General features: G+C 49.8%; 1 protein-coding gene across 2 annotated transcripts in view; it reads left to right on the top strand.

Moving 5' to 3' along the window:
• Positions 1-2,813: 2,813 nt before the first annotated feature.
• The window catches only part of LOXHD1 (lipoxygenase homology PLAT domains 1), a 201,798-nt gene continuing 187,033 nt past the window's right edge, over positions 2,814-17,578 (top strand). For both annotated transcript variants that reach the window (XM_060029542.1, XM_060029541.1), the window contains exons 1-3: positions 2,814-2,943; positions 9,606-9,720; positions 16,313-16,393. In XM_060029542.1, coding sequence (XP_059885525.1) covers positions 2,814-2,943; positions 9,606-9,720; positions 16,313-16,393 — 326 coding nt within the window. The remainder of the gene's footprint in view (positions 2,944-9,605; positions 9,721-16,312; positions 16,394-17,578) is intronic.

Genomic DNA, 17,578 nt, shown 5'->3' with positions numbered 1-17,578 from the left:
CAGCGTTTAAAAACTCTCCAGGTGGCTCTGATGTGCAGCCGGGGCTGTGCACCCTGGGATGGAAGCTTGTTAATCCTCCCCCATGGCCCAGGTGAGCTGATCAAGTTAGTGAGTTCACCTGGGACATAGAGGTCACAGTGGCTCCAAATTTCAGTACATAGAAAAATCCCTGGGAGGAGAGGGGGGTTGTTGAAAATGTAGGTTCCAAGTTTCCCCCTCAGAGATTTTGATTCAGTGGTTGGGGGTAAGGGATCAGAAATTATCATTTTGATGAGTTGTTCCACAGAGTCGAATCCAGAGTCCTGGAATCCCACCTTAGGAAAAATGGACCTTGACAGCATCTCAGAGGGTAGGAGACTGAGAACAGAGAAGGGGAGGTGGTGCCAGGGGGTCCTGGGCACTGCGGCTTGGGGCTAAGGGCACTGTGGGTGGGCTCAGCTCCGGGCAAAGAGGTTGTGAGACACAGAGATGACAGAGAGGAACCATGAAAGTCTTGTGGCTGTTGCAGACCAGCTCCCTCCTCCTCTCTGCACCCCACCTCAGGCTGGGGGGCCAGGCATGGCGGGCAGAGGCCCTCCTGCCCTCCTCAGTCCCCGGTGGTGGTGGGACAGAGACCCCTCTGTCTGATCTAGGTTCTGCAGCAGAGCTAGAGCTGGCGAATCACGGTGGCCACTAGCTGGGGGGCCTGTCATTGTTCCTCAGTGTCCACCTGCACCTGCCACTCAGTGTCATAGAATGTCCAGCTACCTGATGGAGAGTCCGCCAGGTCCAAGTCCACAAAGGCCCCTGGAGCGCCCCCTGCTGTAGGCAGACAAACAATGCTGTCCAGCCCTCATATCTCTTGTGACACTGTCACCCCAGGCAGTGCTCCCATCCTTCTTCACGGATTGAGCTGAAACCTGCCTTTCTGTAATCACCACCAGCGGGTGTAAGATTGCCCTTTCAGCCTTAGTCTAGACAATCATTCACATTTGTAGACCCTTGAAATGTCCTCTTCTCCAGGCCAAACGTGCTCAGAACGATATTGGTTCTGGAACACTTTACCAATCTATCTTGTAAAGTGTGTTTGCTTTTCAGCCCATTCTGTTTTCCTTGTAGCTGCTTTAGAGCTCTGCTGCAATTTGTTCATTCGTGCATCCATTCACTCACTGAACAAAGGGGTACTGAAGGCCACAGTGTGCCAGGCATCTTATAGGTACTGGGAACCTAACAGTGAGCAAGGGGGCACCAGCCCTGCCCTCACAGAGCTCAAGGCTGGGAGAGGCGGGAGATGGGTAACAAGTAAGCAGGGCCTTACAAGGCAGTCCTCCCAGGAAACTGGATTTCTCATCTATTCACTAGTGTCTCTGATGTGTTAGTGTGGGTCGGGACCCACAGAGGAAGGAGGATGCCGGCGGTTGGCCCTTGCCTACGGGACCCGAAGGAGGGCTTCTGGGACAATCTGAGATGATAACGAAGCATCGCACACAGCCCACCACCCCCGCCCCCGCCATACAAAATAAGAAAGAGAGAAATCCTCAGTCATGAACATTTATTAAGCTTCTACTGTCTTCCAGAGGCTTCCGCTTACTGAGTATTTTCTCCAAGTGCTCAATATGCTTTAATGAGTCATTCTCCCCCTTTTATAGGTGGGGAGACAGGCTTGCCCAGGCTGCACAGCCAGGAGGCGGTGGGCAGACCAGTTTTGTCTGATGACCTCACGCCACCAGGACAGAGGAAGGAGAGGATTGAAAATTTCTAGCTTTAAGGATTTACATAGAAATCTTAAATTCGGGTTGTGAGAAATCTTAATAAAATCTTAATAAAATAAAATAAGCAAGGAAGAGGAGTCCAGTGGCCCTAAGGGAAACTTGCTTGTTGATCTGGGGTAGAGAGGGGCCTCTGGTTCTCTCTCTCACTCAGAAGCCCCGTGCGGGGCTGCAGGGATGGTAAGGGCTGAGTGGGGTGGGCATCCAGGTGAGCTCGCAGGGTTTCTATTATCTCCTTGCAAGCGCAGAGGGCAATATGGGTAAATGGAGAGCTCTTGTTAGAACAGATGCTGGTTAATCTTGCCGGCCTGTCGGGGCACTGTGGGGGTCACCTAGGACTCGAAGGGCTTTCCCAGTGCCCTCAGCTCTGGCTGCAACACCAGGAACTCATGACTCAGAAAACACTCTGTGGGTGGTCTGAGTGCTCATCAGAGCAGCAGGTCTCTCCTGGCTGAATGGCCACTTCCAGAGCCAGCAGACTTGAGGAGATGGAAGCAGAGAGATCGAGAAGGATCCAGTAAAAACATTGCCTGCCCCGTAAGATGAGCAGAGGTCATGAATAATAGAGAGAAATGGAGTCCTCTGAGTCCTGGGGGCCCGGCTTGTTTGGGGCCCTGCCCTCCTCAGGAAGGTCTCAGGCCCTGGGGGCATCGTTCACGGCCCTTGGGGCTGTGAGGCTGGGGCATCTTTATGGGAGATGCCCCACCTGCCCCTGCTGTGAGGCCAGGTAGGAAACAGATGCCAAGGGCTTGATGTCACCTGATTCTGCATGAAAGGGGGAGGGGGCGGGTGGGAAGGAGGATAGCCTGTCCTCAGTCCCCATGAATAAGTCATGAGACCCAAAGAGAACGGCAGGTGCAGAGGAGGGGGCCAGAGATAAAGCACCGAGGTTCTGCTCAGGGGCCAGCGAGGAGAGGGGAGCAGGGCAGCTGTGTGGGCATGTGTGGGCTCTGGCCCCCCCAGGCGTGTGCACGGGAGCTCCAGGTGAGAGGGCCGCGGGTCCAAGCAGGTGCAAAGGGGTGGGCACCGTGAGCCAGTGAGTGGCAGGAAGGGACAGCCGGCAAAATGATGCCCCAGAAGAGAAAGAGGAGGAAGGAGGACATCGACTTTCTAGGCCTGTATGAGCAGGAGCTGCTGAGCTACGCCTCGGAAGACGACGAAGAGGAGCTGGAGCATGAGTACTACAAGGCCAAAGGTGTGCGGGGCCCTGGCCTGCGGGGCGGGGGCGCAGGCGGGGCCCGCGGGGGCGGCACCATCCTGCCCCTGGCTTTGAGGGAGGAACTTTAGGTTCCAACCCAACCCCTTTCTCGTGGATTATCCTGTTGGGTCTATCCTACACCCCCTTGGGGTACACTGGGGCCTCCACTGTAGCGAGGGTCACAGAGCCTGATTGGCACAGAATAGACTAGAACCGAGTGCCCACACTCTCCAGGTCCTACACGTCCCAGAAGCCATGTTCGCGCCTGGTCTCTGAGGTGTGGCCTGCGTCAGGCTGTGCAGAGGCCTGTGGGAAGAGACCTGGTCATCAGCGGGTGCCGAGCAGGGGCTGGGGGCCGCTGCCCACCGCGGCCGATGGAGGTGAGGGCCTGGGGCTTTGCAAGGCGATGGCCCTGGCCCACATGGGAGGGCAGTTGGTGCTTTGGACCCGGGCCCAGTCCTTCCGATCTCACCTTCCTCTGGGGTGTATGGGAGCTGCTTAGAAATGCTCTACCTTCTTGTCAGGTAAACCAGAGAAGGGGTGAACGGGGGGCCCAGGAGCCAGTGTTGGCTTTTGCAGAGAGATTCTTTTTGCTTTGCTGTTTTTGTTGGTGTTGTTTTTTTTTTTTTTTTTTTACTCTTTTTTTTTTTTTTTTGCGGTATGCGGGCCTCTCACTGTTGTGGCCTCTCCCGTTGCGGAGCACAGGCTCCGGACGTGCAGGCTCAGCGGCCATGGCTCACGGGCCCAGCCGCTCTGCGGCATGTGGGATCTTCCCGGACCGGGGCACGAACCCGTGTCCCCTGCATCGGCAGGCGGACTCTCAACCACTGCGCCACCAGGGAAGGCCCTGTTGGTGTTGTTTTATTTTCACAGTTAAAAAAAAATATGATTGACTGTGAATGTCCATAGGCAGCGGACTTTATCACTCATAGGTCTGTTTTACTCCTCAATGCTGCCTGCCTGGCCCCTGAAGGCATTTAAATTCTCAGCGCTTCCTCTAAACTGGCTCACTTCTCCCTGTAAGCACCAGACTCCCCCATTCATTCAGCAGATAAGTATCGAATGCTTGCTCTGTGCCTGCCATGGGCTTGTTTGCCCTCCTTAATTCCTGTCTGCTGGGAGTTCCTTGATTATATCCGATTCTGTTGGGCTCGTGGCCTCAGCCATCCTGACCTCTGTGCGGGGGTAGGGGTGGGGCTCCTTTATTTGTCCTGACTCCTAACCCAGCTCCCAGCACAGACCCCAGGCTCAGAGAAGGTGGTCGCTGCTATGGCACTTTGAGGCTGTGACTCTGCTGAAGCCTCTTTCCTGGCATGGTGTCCTGGGCACCTTCGGGGGTGGAGGTGGGTACTGTGGGGAGGAAAGAAGGACCTAGAACAAGTGAGGTATTGCTGCCTTTCTCAGCGCGTGTGCTCCAAGCTCTGTCTGGTGGGGCTAGGGGCATTGAGGCCAGATGTGCGGGCAGCACCCATCACAAATACTCTCAGCTTTGGGGTGATTTGCCCCAGCCAGCACGCCTGCTGGTGAGAGCACTCGGAAACCTCTCATAGCCGCCATCCCATCCACTTCTGTTCATGGGTTCTGCCTGCCTTAGTGTGACGATGTGATCCTTCACAGCTTCCCTCTTCTTTTTACCCTTCTCAAAGCCTCTTTACTTCCATTCTCACTTGGAATCCTCAATATCCCGGAGAACAGTCAAGGCAGGTGTGATTAGTCTCAGGTTAAGGACTGAGGCTCCGAGAACTGACGTGATGTCAACAAGGTCACAAGCAGGAGAGACAGGAACTTCAACGGTTCCCAAGACAAGTCCCCACTTCAGGCCACGATGCTGTTCGATAGAATCATGTATTTAATGCATCAGGCACCACGCTGAGCACTTTACCCACGTGGATCGGTTTAATCTTCACAACAACCCAAGAAGGTGGGTTGGGTTCTTAAAATCTGCTTTTTCAGGTGAGGAAACTGAGGCACAGGGAAGTTAAGTAACATGCCTAAGATCACAAAGCTAGGAAGTAACAGAGTTAGGATTTGAATCTTGCTGCTCCGGCTGGCCCTTACTCTTGTACTGTCCAATCTTGACTCTGCTGAAAATAGCTGGAGGAGAGCAGGCCAGGGTGGGTGCCATGCTGACATTTCTAAGAGACACAGACCCACTGACTCCGCAGTCAGCTACAGGAATGGGCGATAAATGTGTAAGATTCTGACAGTAGTCACTGTCTGAACTTTACCTGCACTGTCATTGTTACCCTCTCTGCTCTAGAACGATGTGTCGCCTACTCCCTTTGAGCACTGGGTTCTTGCATTTTGTGGAGAATCTTGATGAGTGTGATGGGGAAGAAGAAGGAAGAGGAGGAAGGCCTAGGTTTCCTTCTCTGTTCCTCAGGTCACCTCCAGGCTACACTGGAGATTACCAACAGCCAGAGGAAGGAGAGCAGCTTCCCTCCATGCTCTGAGGGTAGGCTGAGGCTGGTGCACTGGTCTACCTCCTGACTAATACAGGGCCCATGAGGGGAAGAGAGTGACTCCTACCAGAATCTGGGATCCGAAGGGACCTCAGAGGTCATGCTGCACAAGCTTCTAGCCCTGGGGCCCTTTCCTCTCCTGTATCCCAGACAGGGGGCTACCCAGCGTCTGTTGGAATACAGTTTCCCAAGGCAGCCTTCCTTCTTGGGGATGTTGTTAATGGAGATGATGGTAGTGATGTTGAAGATGATATTGATGTTGATGATGACAACAGTGGAGATGATGATGGTGATGTGATGATGGTAACAGTTTACCACTTATGGAATGTATATCTTTCATCCAGCTGCGAAGGAGTGTCTGTAAGATAAATTCCCAGAAGTGGAAATATGCTAGGTCAATGAGTATGAAAGTTGAAAACTTTGTTTTATTTGATTTAATCCTTATGATAATCCTTCAAGGAAGAAATTCTCTCTCTTTCGGTGATAAGGAAAATGAATCCCAGTAAGAAATTTGGTTGAAATCATACAGCCAGTATGGTAGAATTGAGATTTACATACTGGTCAATTTATTTCCATAGTCCACATTCATTTCATTGATTGTTTCATTCATTCATTTGTTTTTTCATTCATTCATCCATGTAATTATTTATCGAGCATCTCCCATTTGTCATGCTCTGTGCTAGGAGCAACCCTTGTTGCTGTTGACATTTCTTCTTTGTGCTGACCAGGGGATGTTACTAGTTGGGACCCTCCTCTCTGGACTAAACAGAGTTTTGTGTCTTTCATGAGATACCTGTCTTCTCTAAGATAGTTCTTCAGCTGTCTGAACTTTTTAAATTAAAAATTTTAAATTGAAGAATAATATACTTATTATATATATGTATATACAGCACATTATAGAATATATATAATATGTATGTGCACATATAAATTATATATGTAATATATATAATTAGCACAAAACTCAAAAAGGAACAGCTGATGAATTTTTACACATGTGCATGCTTGTGTAACCACCATTCAGAACAGGACACAACATTTCTAACCTCCTGAAAGCTCCTTTAAAATTCTTCCCAGAGGTAATGGCCCTCCTGATTCTATCACATACATTAGTTGTTTTTTTTTTTTTTTTTTGCGGTACGTGGGCCCCTGACTGTTGTGGCCTCTCCCGTTACGGAGCACAGGCTCCGGACGCGCAGGCCCAGAGGCCATAGTTCACAAGCACAGCCGCTCCGCGGCACGCGGGATCCTCCCGGACCGGGGCACAAACCCGCGTCCCCTGCATCGGCAGGCGGACTCTCAACAACTGCGCCACCAGGGAAGCCCCACATACATTAGTTTTTTGCTCTTGAGCTTCATATAAACGGAATCACACAGTACACACATTTTTGTGTGTCTAGCTTCTCTTTCACTCAACATTATATCCGAGAGATTTATCCATGTTGTGACTTGTTATATAGTTTGTTCTTTTTTATTATTTGTGTACTACTGCATTTTATAAATATATCACCATTTGCTTAATCATTCTATTGATGGAATTTGGGGTTATTTCCAGTTTTTAGCTATTATGGATAAAGCTGCTACAGATCTTGTACCCATTTTTGGATGGACACATGCACTCATTTCTCTTGGATTTATAATTGGAAGTAGAATCACTGAGCCATAGGGTGGGCTTATGTTTAGTTGCCAGGACTTGTACCAATCTATACTCCCACCAGCAATGTATGAGCGTGCCAATGGCCCCACACTCTTGACAATACTTAGTATTTGTCCATCTTTTTAATTTTAGCCATTCTGGTGGGTACATGTAGTGTCTCATGGTAATTTTAATTTGCATTTCCCTTATGAATAATGATGCTGAGCCCTTTTCCCTATGTTTATGGGCCATTTGGATATCCTCTTTTATGACATGCCTATTTAAGTCTTTTGCCCATTTTTCAACTTTATTGAAATATAATTAACAATAAAAGGAATCTACTTTAAAAGTGCCATTTGATGGGTATTGACAAATGTATACATCTATGTAACCACCAGCACCATTTATCTATAGGGCATTTAAATTATCCCTCAAAAGTTCCACGTGCCCCTTCCCAGGCAATTCCCCCTAACTTCAACCCTAGGCAACCATGCTCTGCTTTCTGTTAAAACAGATTAAAGTTCACAGAGCTGGCATTACATATCGTGTAGTGCTTTGTGTTTGACTTCTTTTGCTCCACATCGTGTGTCTGAGATTCATCCGTATTGCATATGTCAGTTGTTCGTTCCTTTTTATCACTGAGTAGGATTCCACTGTCTGGATATACCACACTTTTAAATATTCATTCACTTGTTGATACATTTAGGTTGTTTTTCCAGTTTAGAGCTATTATGAATACAGCTGCTATGAAAGTGTGTGTGCAGATCTTTGTGTGGACATGTTCTTATTTCTCTTGGGTAAATACCTAAAAGGGGAATTTCTGGGTCTTATGGTAAGTGTATGTTTATCTTTAAAACAAATTATTACCCATTAAAGCAATTGTCTGGTCTTTCTTTTTCTTACTGATTTGTGTGAATTCTTTACATTTTCTGAGTATGAGTCCATTTTTGGCGACAGGCAGACCCCGGAGATATTGTGGATTTGGTTCTAGAGCCCAGCAATGTAGCAAATATCACAATAAAGCGAGTCATACCAATTTTTTGGTTTCCCAGTGCATATGAAAGTTATGTTTCACACCATACTGTAGTCTATTAAGTGTACAATAGCATTATGTCTAAAAAATGTACATACCTTAATTTAGAAATACATTATTGCTAAAAAATATGCTAACCATCGTCTGAGCCTTCGGCAAGTCAATCTTTTTACAGTAGTAACATCAAAGATTACTGATCATAGATCATCATAACAAATATAATAATAATGAAAAAGTTTGAAATATTGCGAGAATTACCAAAACGTGACAGAGACAGGCGTGAGCAAATGCTGAGTGAGCAAATGCTGTTGGAAAAATGGCACCGATAGACCTGCTTGACACAGGGTGGCCACAAACCCTCCATTTGTAAGAAACATGATATCTGTAAAGCACAATAAAGGGAATTGTGATAAAACAAGGTATTATGTGGGATGCCTGTGTGTGCATTCCAAATATCTTCTAGTCTGTGGCTTGCCTTTTCATTCTCCTGATGGTCTTAATTTTAACTAATTTATCATTTTTTAATGGTTAGTGTCCTATTTGAGAAGTAGCTCTGTACACTTGGGGCAGCTATGGAGGTAGTTTCTTTATCCCTCTCCCATACCCCAGACTCCTTTCTCTAAACCAGGCATCTCCAGGCCTATATGTCTTCTCTCATGTGATGTGGTTCTAGAATTTCCACCGTGCTGGTCATTTTCCTATGAACACTCAGTTGGGAAACATCCTTGTATATGTGCAAACCATATGGGCAACACTTCAGGTCCTGGAGTTATCTCAGGGAGGGCTCTAGGAGTTGTTTACCGATCAGGAATCCCTGTGGTGTAGACTGTGAAGAATGAAGGCTTTGGTTATCACAAGAGACAGGGAGTCACACAAATGTACTTGTTCCTTTCTCCCCCTCACGGGGACCTTCATCAGAACCAGGGACGTCAAAAGAAAAGACACCAACAGCAAACAGAACAAGCTTCAAGGGGACAAAGAGAGGGGAATTCCGTGCCCCTGCCTACAGGGACTCACTGGCAAAGTTCTGCATCCCCCCCACTAAGATGTGTTATCCTGAGATTGCCATGGCAACACCCAGGAGGTCACAGGAAGTGAGGCCTGCAAGGCAGCCTTGTGTAGAGGGCAGAGAGAAAGGTGAGAGCCAGGGGCGGGCTCTGAAGAAGGTCTTGGCTAGGATGGCACCCATGTGCTGTGCTGGAAAGATCACAGACAGGTGTTGGGAGGCCTTGGGCTGGGCTCTGGTGTTGACATTGTGTGTTGTGTGACCTGGGCTTGTCCCCTTGCCTGCAGGTTCCTTACCTGTAGAATGAATGTGCAGCATTAAGTGGGAGATTGTGGCCTCACAGCAGGGCTTGGTGTGGGTCTGACCCTGGCTCAGAGGCTTGCGGGCTGAAGCAAGGGTCCAGAGCGTGCTCTGGGGCTGGGCATCCCCCTGTGGATCCGGCAGGAGCTATGGCTTCTCCGAGTCCACATAGGATTCTGGGCTTTCTTCTGAGCCTGCGGTCTGTCTTTTTTCCTCCTGCAGTGTACGAGGTGGTCACAGCCACGGGGGATGTTCGTGGCGCAGGGACCAGTGCCAATGTCTTCATCACCCTTTTTGGAGAGAATGGGCTCTCTCCCAAGCTCCATCTTACCAGCAAGTGAGTACCAGCTCAGCCTTGGTGGGGTCCTGGGCTGTTAGTGGGGGTTGATAAAGTTCTGGAACCCATGAGAGAAGACAGGTGTGTCCACAGGTGTATTAAGTGGTGTGGGCCTTGCTAACAACCGATCACGTGCCAGCCAGGCCCCTCCCAGTGATTTCCTTAGCTCCTCTCTTGATTTTTTTGTGTATGGTAATGCTTACTTTGGCTCTCAGAATTCCCAAGAATTCATATTAGCTGTCCTTTGATGTGGGAGCATAAGCCCTCAGGATCAAGAAACCTGGTCTAGGCCCAGCTTTACCATTTAGTTGCCGTATAACTTTGGTCAAATCTCTTGGCATCCAAAGCTTTGGCTTCCTCATATGTCATCTGGAAGTGATAATCCTCATCTTACCAAACTCATAGGACTTTTGGGAAGAGGGGACAAGGCCATGCATGTGAGGGAGCCACAAGCTTAAATGCTCTGCACCTACGTCTCACCTGGGACCAGCGTCAAACTGAACCTGCCTGCCCGCTAACGCACACTCAAGTCAGTGCGTGTGTTTGTGTAGATGTGCTTGTGTGTGTGTGTGTGTGTGTGCACACTTGTGCCTTCCATTTCATTGTGTCCCATTGAGAGCAGAGGCTGCTGTCTCTTCCTTTCCATCCCCTCCCCTCCACCACACATGTGCACACACAGTTACTACACATGGCAACATTCTAGCAGAATCATGGCATTCCAGAGATGGCCAGGGACCTCACTGGTGGCCTGGGCAGCTCTTTTCACCCTGTGCTGAGTGGAGCAGGGGATTGGTCAGTTGGTTTTGGGCTCCCAATACCCTAGCATTCCTCCCCCTGGAGGAGCTTGACTTACGTTTATCATATCCACCAAGTTTCTCAGTCAGATACTCTTTGCACCGTGGGCTCTGTAGCCAAGAAAAACTTGAAAACAACTAAATCTATTCCAACCTGCTCACGGGGCATCTGGGGGGGAGTGGTGAGCAACTCTGAGTCATGGAACTTTTGATGGTAAAGCTGGTCCTCAAACCCCAGGGTCTTGATGCAGACATTTCCTCAAGCACATGACCCCGTGGCCCTAGAGGATGTGTGGGAGACTCCCCTGCAGGCCTCCTGGGGCTCCAGGGTGTGACCTCTGGGGTTTATAGCTTGGCACCTCCAGGGGCGGCAGGCGAAGCAGTAGAAAGGTGGGTCCACAGGCCAGGAGATCCACATACTCTGTGCTTAGCAGACGGACCAGGCCCCAGTGGATCACATTTACCCTGAGGGCAGCCTCTGGTGTAAATGCGGCAGCGTTGAGGCAGGCGTAACGTCCTATTTTGTCCATTTCCACAGAACAGGGTACCTGCCCTCTTGTACTGCTTACACTGCCGAGTGACTCGCTTGTGGAAGCCCTTTGCTCCAGTGCTGTGGGCACGGTAAAGAGAATACATGAAATCCATCCTCTGCCATGTGTCCTCCCCGGAGTGCACCCCTCTAGGGAGAAGCCACTAGACCCTGGGGAGTTGGCCAGCTTCGTATCTGGAGTCCCCAGCCTGTCTTTTTTTTTTTTTTTTTTAACAAAAAGAGCCATTTCCCCTCTTGTGGTGGTTCCTCACTGGCTTTCCTCCTTTCATGCACCTGGACCCTCAGACTCTCCCCTCTCACCTTTTTCCTCTGTCAAAACACCTTCTCAGGAAGGTCCCCAGAGTCAACTTTTATAACCGCATGTGAAGGTCTGTCACTGTGTCCCCTCGCCCTGGGAGTCTGAGTTCCAGCCTTCCTTCTCAGTGGGAAGGAAATCTGCGTCACGGTGAAGGGTCTCAGGCATGACTGAGCTGGCAGGGCCAGCAGGTCTCTGGGTGCTTCTGAAGCCACACAGAGGCAGCCAGCTTCTGTGAGATAGCCTGCATGTAGGAATCAACTTCCCCCCAATTACTCCACGGGTCTGCTTGTAGGGGTCCCTCCTGTATCTGTGTCCTGCTCCAAGCAGGGCATCAAGGGCACAGATTAGGCCAGGGTCCCAATCCGGCTGGTCCAGAGGGCTCTTCAGGGGCCCGCAGGAAATGGGCAGTTTCAGGGATACAGGCATGTTTGCAGCATCAGCTGTATGTCCTTGGAGAGGCTGGAGAGGTGATGCATAGCGGGATGCATAGGTGGAGCCAGAGGATGACGGGAGGTCTGTTTTGTGCCTGCAGCACCTATCCCAGTGCTTTGCAAATAGAGCTCACTAAACGATTTGGTATCAGCGTGGCTAGAATAGGACTTTACAGGGAAGGATATGTGATCTGGACCTCGACAGGTGAAAAGGACTCATAGAGGAGGTGCAGAAAGAGGGTACTTTAGATGAGGGGGAACGGCTTGAAAAAGTATGGAGGCCACAAGGGACACTGCAGACCAATGGGGGCTGGATGGGGACTTACCGGCTGCGTGGAGGGGCAGAGAGGAGGGAGGTGGGAAAGGCAGGGGAGGACCAGACTGGAGAAGGCCTTGTGGAGGCTTGACGTACGGTGCAGACAAGAAGGGTTAATCTGACTGCGGTGAGCAGGGTAAACGGGGAGAGAGGAGACCAGAGTCTGGCTGCTGCAAGACCCGAGAAATTGTCTATAAAGAGAATCGCATAAGCACAATCCTCACCATCTGAGACCCTTCCAATTCAAGATGGAGATCTCGAGTCTGGGAGGGGAGTACTGCTTTCCGAGGAAGTCCAGGTTGCCGTGTAACCAGCATGCAGAGGCCACGGAGGTCCCCGAGCTCTGTGAGATTTAGATGCAGTTAGCCCAGCCCAGCCCTCACCCTCAGCAGTCCCTGGGGTCTGGCCCACTGGTCTCGCGATCTCCTGTCCTCTCACTGTCTGCTGCTGTTCCCTCCTGGCCACACTGTGTCACCCCAAACCCACACCCACACCCCTGTGTCAACTGGAACTGAGCTCCTTTTCCTTGTTTTACACCCACAAACACGCACACATACATCCACGCAAGCACACATATACACATGCACACATGCACACACGCACACACAAACTACAAGGCATTTTGGTGTGCATCAGACTCCACTGATAACTCGGGGTGCCAGAGTTCACATGGAAGCAACACAGACAACTTAAAATGGAATATTAGATAGATGCCCCGCCTGCCCGCACCAAGGTCTTAAAGTTAAACCACCACCCTTCCTGGAAGTTCTCCCCAACCCCTTTCTCTGCAGCCTCTGGCCGTGTCTCTCACCCCACCTTTCTCTCCTGCCTCTCCCTCGTCCTCCTTCTTCTCTCTCCCATCAATTCCACTCTTTCTTGTGGCCTTTCTCCTCTGCCCCAGGCCTTTACCTTCTACTCCCGGGTGGCTTATTAGGATTTTTTATTCTCCAAAACAAAATAATTCCTGCTGCAAGAAGAGCCTTGGTGCCTGATGTTAAAATGCTGATGGGTCTCACCCTCATGGTCTGGGATCTAAATTCCTCGGCACACGTTGGACCCTCTCTTAGGCAGCAAAGAGTGGGACACGTTCACTTCATTCCCCTGCTAGCTGACCTCCGCCCTGACCTCCACACTAGCGAAGTACCAACAGCTCTGGATCCCAGAGGAAGCCCCCTTCCCCGTTACCCAGGACCACCCCCAACAATGAGTCACATGCTTAGGATATGGCAAAAGGATGGGATCTCATGTATCTTCTGGAACACGGTTCTCCCGTTGAGAATTCACCAACTGCAAGTGTGGTAGAATCCTGGCATTTTAGTCTGCTGGCTCTGCCCAGGGGGTAGCTAAAATGCCCTGTGCTGCCTGGAAAGTGTGGGATCCCTGTGGAGCGGCAGGCACGGGCAGGGAGCTGTGTCCTGCATTTGAGGATTGACCAGGAGCTGTGGAAAACCTGCCATCTCCCACAAGGAAATGTGAAGAAGTGTCTATTTCTGATGTTTCTTTGGCCAGGGACCTCTGTCGTTTGCTGTTTCCACACCGCCTTCAGTCAGTTTTCTGAAACCCACCAGCATTTGCATTCTGACTTATTGGAAGGGGGGATTTCGGAGTCTGACCCCAAGTGGGCTGGGGTTGGAGCTCATCTGGGATTGTTTTGGCCCCTCCCTGAGAGGAGGGAGTCTGTAGAGCCCTGTCTCTGCAGTCCTTTGCTTTCCCTTCTCTGAAGAGAGACCCCTGAAATGCAGAAGGCTTTGCTCTTGTCCGCCAGGATATTGGTCTCCATGTCGTAAACACTGTGGATGATTGCGTCACATCCTGTGGTGCCCTGGATGCTCCAGTGTGGTCCTGAGAGAGCGTGGAGCACACCTTCTGCCCATCCTGGCAAACCTTTCCTCCTCGTTTCCCTTCTTCCACCTCGCTTTTTAAAATGTCTTTTTTGAGTGACTGTAAAGCAGCATGGTCGATTATTTAACAAACACGCTGGAAAGCGCCAACCCACATTCCACTTGGTTGCGCGCGCAGGGCCTTTTTGAAGGTGCAGAGCTCCCCTTGCTGGATGCAGCTGCTGGAGCTGGAACTCTTATGAGAAGCACCCTAAAAAGCCAGCTGCTTTCCGTCCAAATCACACCTTGTGTTTTCTTTTCCAAATCACCCTCCACTTCCCCTACTCGTTGGCATTGGTTGTTTCCCAAATTCCATGCACCCTCAGCAGATGAAGCCTAGCGAGCCTCAAATTCATTCCGAAGAATTCACCACAAGCAGCTGTGGGCTGGATGGAGCAGGGGGTTCTGAAACAGGGGACTGTACTTTTTTCATAATTATGAAATCAAGATGTGCTTCCTTCAGAAAACTGAAAAAAATGAACACAAGAATAAATAACCAGCACTTCATAATAGTCTTATTATATAGACATGATGTTTTTGTATAAATCCTCCCCCTCTTTATTGTTTTTAAATGAACTTGGTGTCCTTTTTGTATTAGTTGTTGTTTATACATTCTATTTTTAACCTGCTTTTTCTTTTAAGCCTATTTCATAAACCTGTTTCTGTTGTATTAAATACTCTTTCACAATAGGATTTTTAATGGCTGCATAATATTCCATCATAGAGCTTCCCAGGGTGACTGCTTTGTAGGGTATTTATATGATATAGAGACTCCTGTCTATTCTAAAAATCGATTTCCTTGTCTTGTATACTGAAACAGAAAATACCTCTTATTCATTTCCTTGTTTCCCATTCACACAGTCCTGATGCACATAATCGATGTTCACGTGTTTTGCAAGTCATTTAACAACTGCTTTGACTCTGCAACAGAATACAGGCCATGTTGTCACTCGCCCTTGGAAGTGAGATTCTGACAGGTCCATGTCGCCAGCCTGGGGGCGGGCCTTTTCACTCCAGCAAAACCCGGAATTTCCCGCCACTCTCTCCTCCCGCTCTGTTCCCCGGGCTACACAACTGGGGGCTCTTCTCCCTGACAAGGTGGCCTCGTTGCACATTTTTACCTGATTTTGTGAGCTCTGCACTGCTTTAGGAGGGCCCTGGGCCCCATGTCTCATGCTGTGCCCACCATAAGGAAATATCTCCCCAGACCAGACTGTTTGCCAGAGTGGGTCTGTTTGCAGAATCACAGCTTCTGGGTCTCTAGAACCTTAAAAGCCTTCTGTTACTGAGAGAGTCTGAGCCTTTGCTGCCTTGGGGAGAAGGCCTTTCACCTCTCACTTTATTTTGAAACATGTGATGGCCAATGAACAGACATATCTTCTGCGTTTTTCTTTTCCTATGGGCTGTGTGCTGGTGCTGAAAGCCCTGGCCGGGAGCGCTGAGGGAGGTCCACAGCTCTCAGCCCTGTGAGGCCTTCACTGTGGTAGCAGGAAGAGCTGCAAGCAGGCCTGGGCTCAAGCGGCGGGCGTCCTGGCCTACACAGAGGACAGAGCAGATGTCCACGTGAGATTCAGGCTTCCACTCCCAGAGGACTCGGTGCTCCAGCCTTCCTGTGTCTAAGCTGATGGATGCTAGGATGCTCCCGAGTCTGGACTTGCTTGGGCATCTCATTGAGAAACATCTCAGGTGCACTTGCTTCTGTTTGCACCCTCTGTGGGATGCCAGACATGCATTCCCTCACTGCCCCCACTTCCCTGGTCACTGGTTTGTGTTGAATGTTTCCTTCCTTGGAATGGCAGGACCATGGCCCACCACCCAAGGTTTGCATCCACTTGGGGCTGCCATTGCAACTCTTCCCAGCAAGAGCAAGGCAGGTGAGGAGGAGAGGCCAGGAGGCCTGCAGACCCAAGAGCACCATGGCATTTATCACACCTTCCTTCCTCCTCCACTCTCCCAACCCAGAGCAACCACAGAGCATTGGATCATGACTTTGGGAGCCAGGTTCTGGTCCCAGCTCTGCTACCAACTAGCAATTTACTTGTTTGTAAAATGGGGCTAATGTTGCCCACCATGCTTGCCTTAATGATACATAGCAAGGATCCCATAAGAACCTGGGCGTGAAAGCAAGGAATGAATACTAACCATCCTTGCCCTCCACCTCTCCAAACCATGTCAGAAAGGAATCTCAGAATGGGATTGGCTGGCAGTAGCACTTCCTGGAGTGGGATGGTGGAGGAAGTAGGGGGATGCCAGCCTTTGGCTCTCCTCCAGGGCCTGTGAACCAAGTGCTGGTCTGTGCTAACTGTGCACACCTTCATTGCAGGAGCAAATCTGCCTTTGAGAAAGCCAACGTCGATGTGTTCCGGGTGAGAACCAATAATGTGGGCCTCATCCACAAAATCAGGTGAGAACTTGGCCCCTGACCAGGTTGGGTGAGAGGAAGGCAAGTAGAATAGGAACTGATTTCACTACTGACACTTTTGGGTGTTGATTGCTCTTCTGATGTCATCTGAGGTGTGATCAAAGGCCCAAATCTTTCCCTCCCACTCTGAGTCATTGTGCCCTAAATTTGCCCATTAGAGTTTCACTTCTTTGGGTTAAGACAACTTGAGACAATTTTTCACACACTTGGGAAATATGCTCTGAGAAACCCTAGCAAAGTGGTTAGTAGACTCAGTCCAGATTGCCTTCGTTCAAATTTCTGCCCTGCCATTTACCAGTTGTGGGACTTTGGGAAGGTTTCCTCTCCAGGCCTCAGTTTCCTTGTCTGTAATAATGGTGCCCAGCTCCTAGGGCACCATTAGAGTTAGTAAGAATTCAATGAGTCAGTGTTTAGAATATTAACTGGCATACAATAAGCGCCCAGTGAGTGTTAGAGATGCCAGGACACATTGCAGGATGCCTTTTGACAGAGATCTCCCCTAATCTTGCTCTGTCTGGTGGAGTTTTTGTGAATGTGTGGGGAGGGATAACTCTGCCAGCCTGGTTGCTAAGGAACAGCCTTCAATTGCCCCTGTTTGCCCCCCTCCACCTACTGCCACCCCCAATCAAGTCATGCCCATTTGCCAGCATGTCAAGATCACTTATGGTCTGACTGTACCCAGACTAGAGGGCCTGGACAGAAGGGAAATACTGCCTCCATTCAGTCCTTGTTTTTTTTTTTTTCCTCCCACTAGAAAATATAGGGCCATGAACTCTCTTTACTGGGAAAATAAGAGACTTATGAGGGCCCCGGCACCGGTTGTGTGGGGAAAGGGGGTTATGAACACGGAAGGGGTTCTTATGGGGGAGGGTCGGGAAGAAGGTGTCAGTGTGTGGGAAAGGCAGCCACTAAGCTGAGGTCCACTATGTGCCAGGCTCCATGCCGGGCAGAGCCATGCATCCTTGGGTATATCATGTGTGTCATCCATGTGTGTGTTGTCTTGGACTGTGGTTGTCCCGTTAAGACCTGCAAGTTGTAAGGCCTCACTGTCATGGGATGCTTGGTGCAAAGTGAGGTCGTCCAAGGGTCAAGTTCTGGGGAAGAAACTGGGCCTCAAAGAGAAAACTGGACTGCCAAGGATGAAGAGGACTGTAGGAAGTGGCAGAA

The sequence above is a fragment of the Delphinus delphis genome, chromosome 13 (genome assembly GCF_949987515.2).
Source record: "Delphinus delphis chromosome 13, mDelDel1.2, whole genome shotgun sequence".
Lineage (NCBI taxonomy): Eukaryota > Metazoa > Chordata > Mammalia > Artiodactyla > Delphinidae > Delphinus > Delphinus delphis.
The sequence above is the reverse complement of the archived record's forward strand: the minus strand, read 5'-3'. Positions and strand labels throughout refer to the sequence as shown.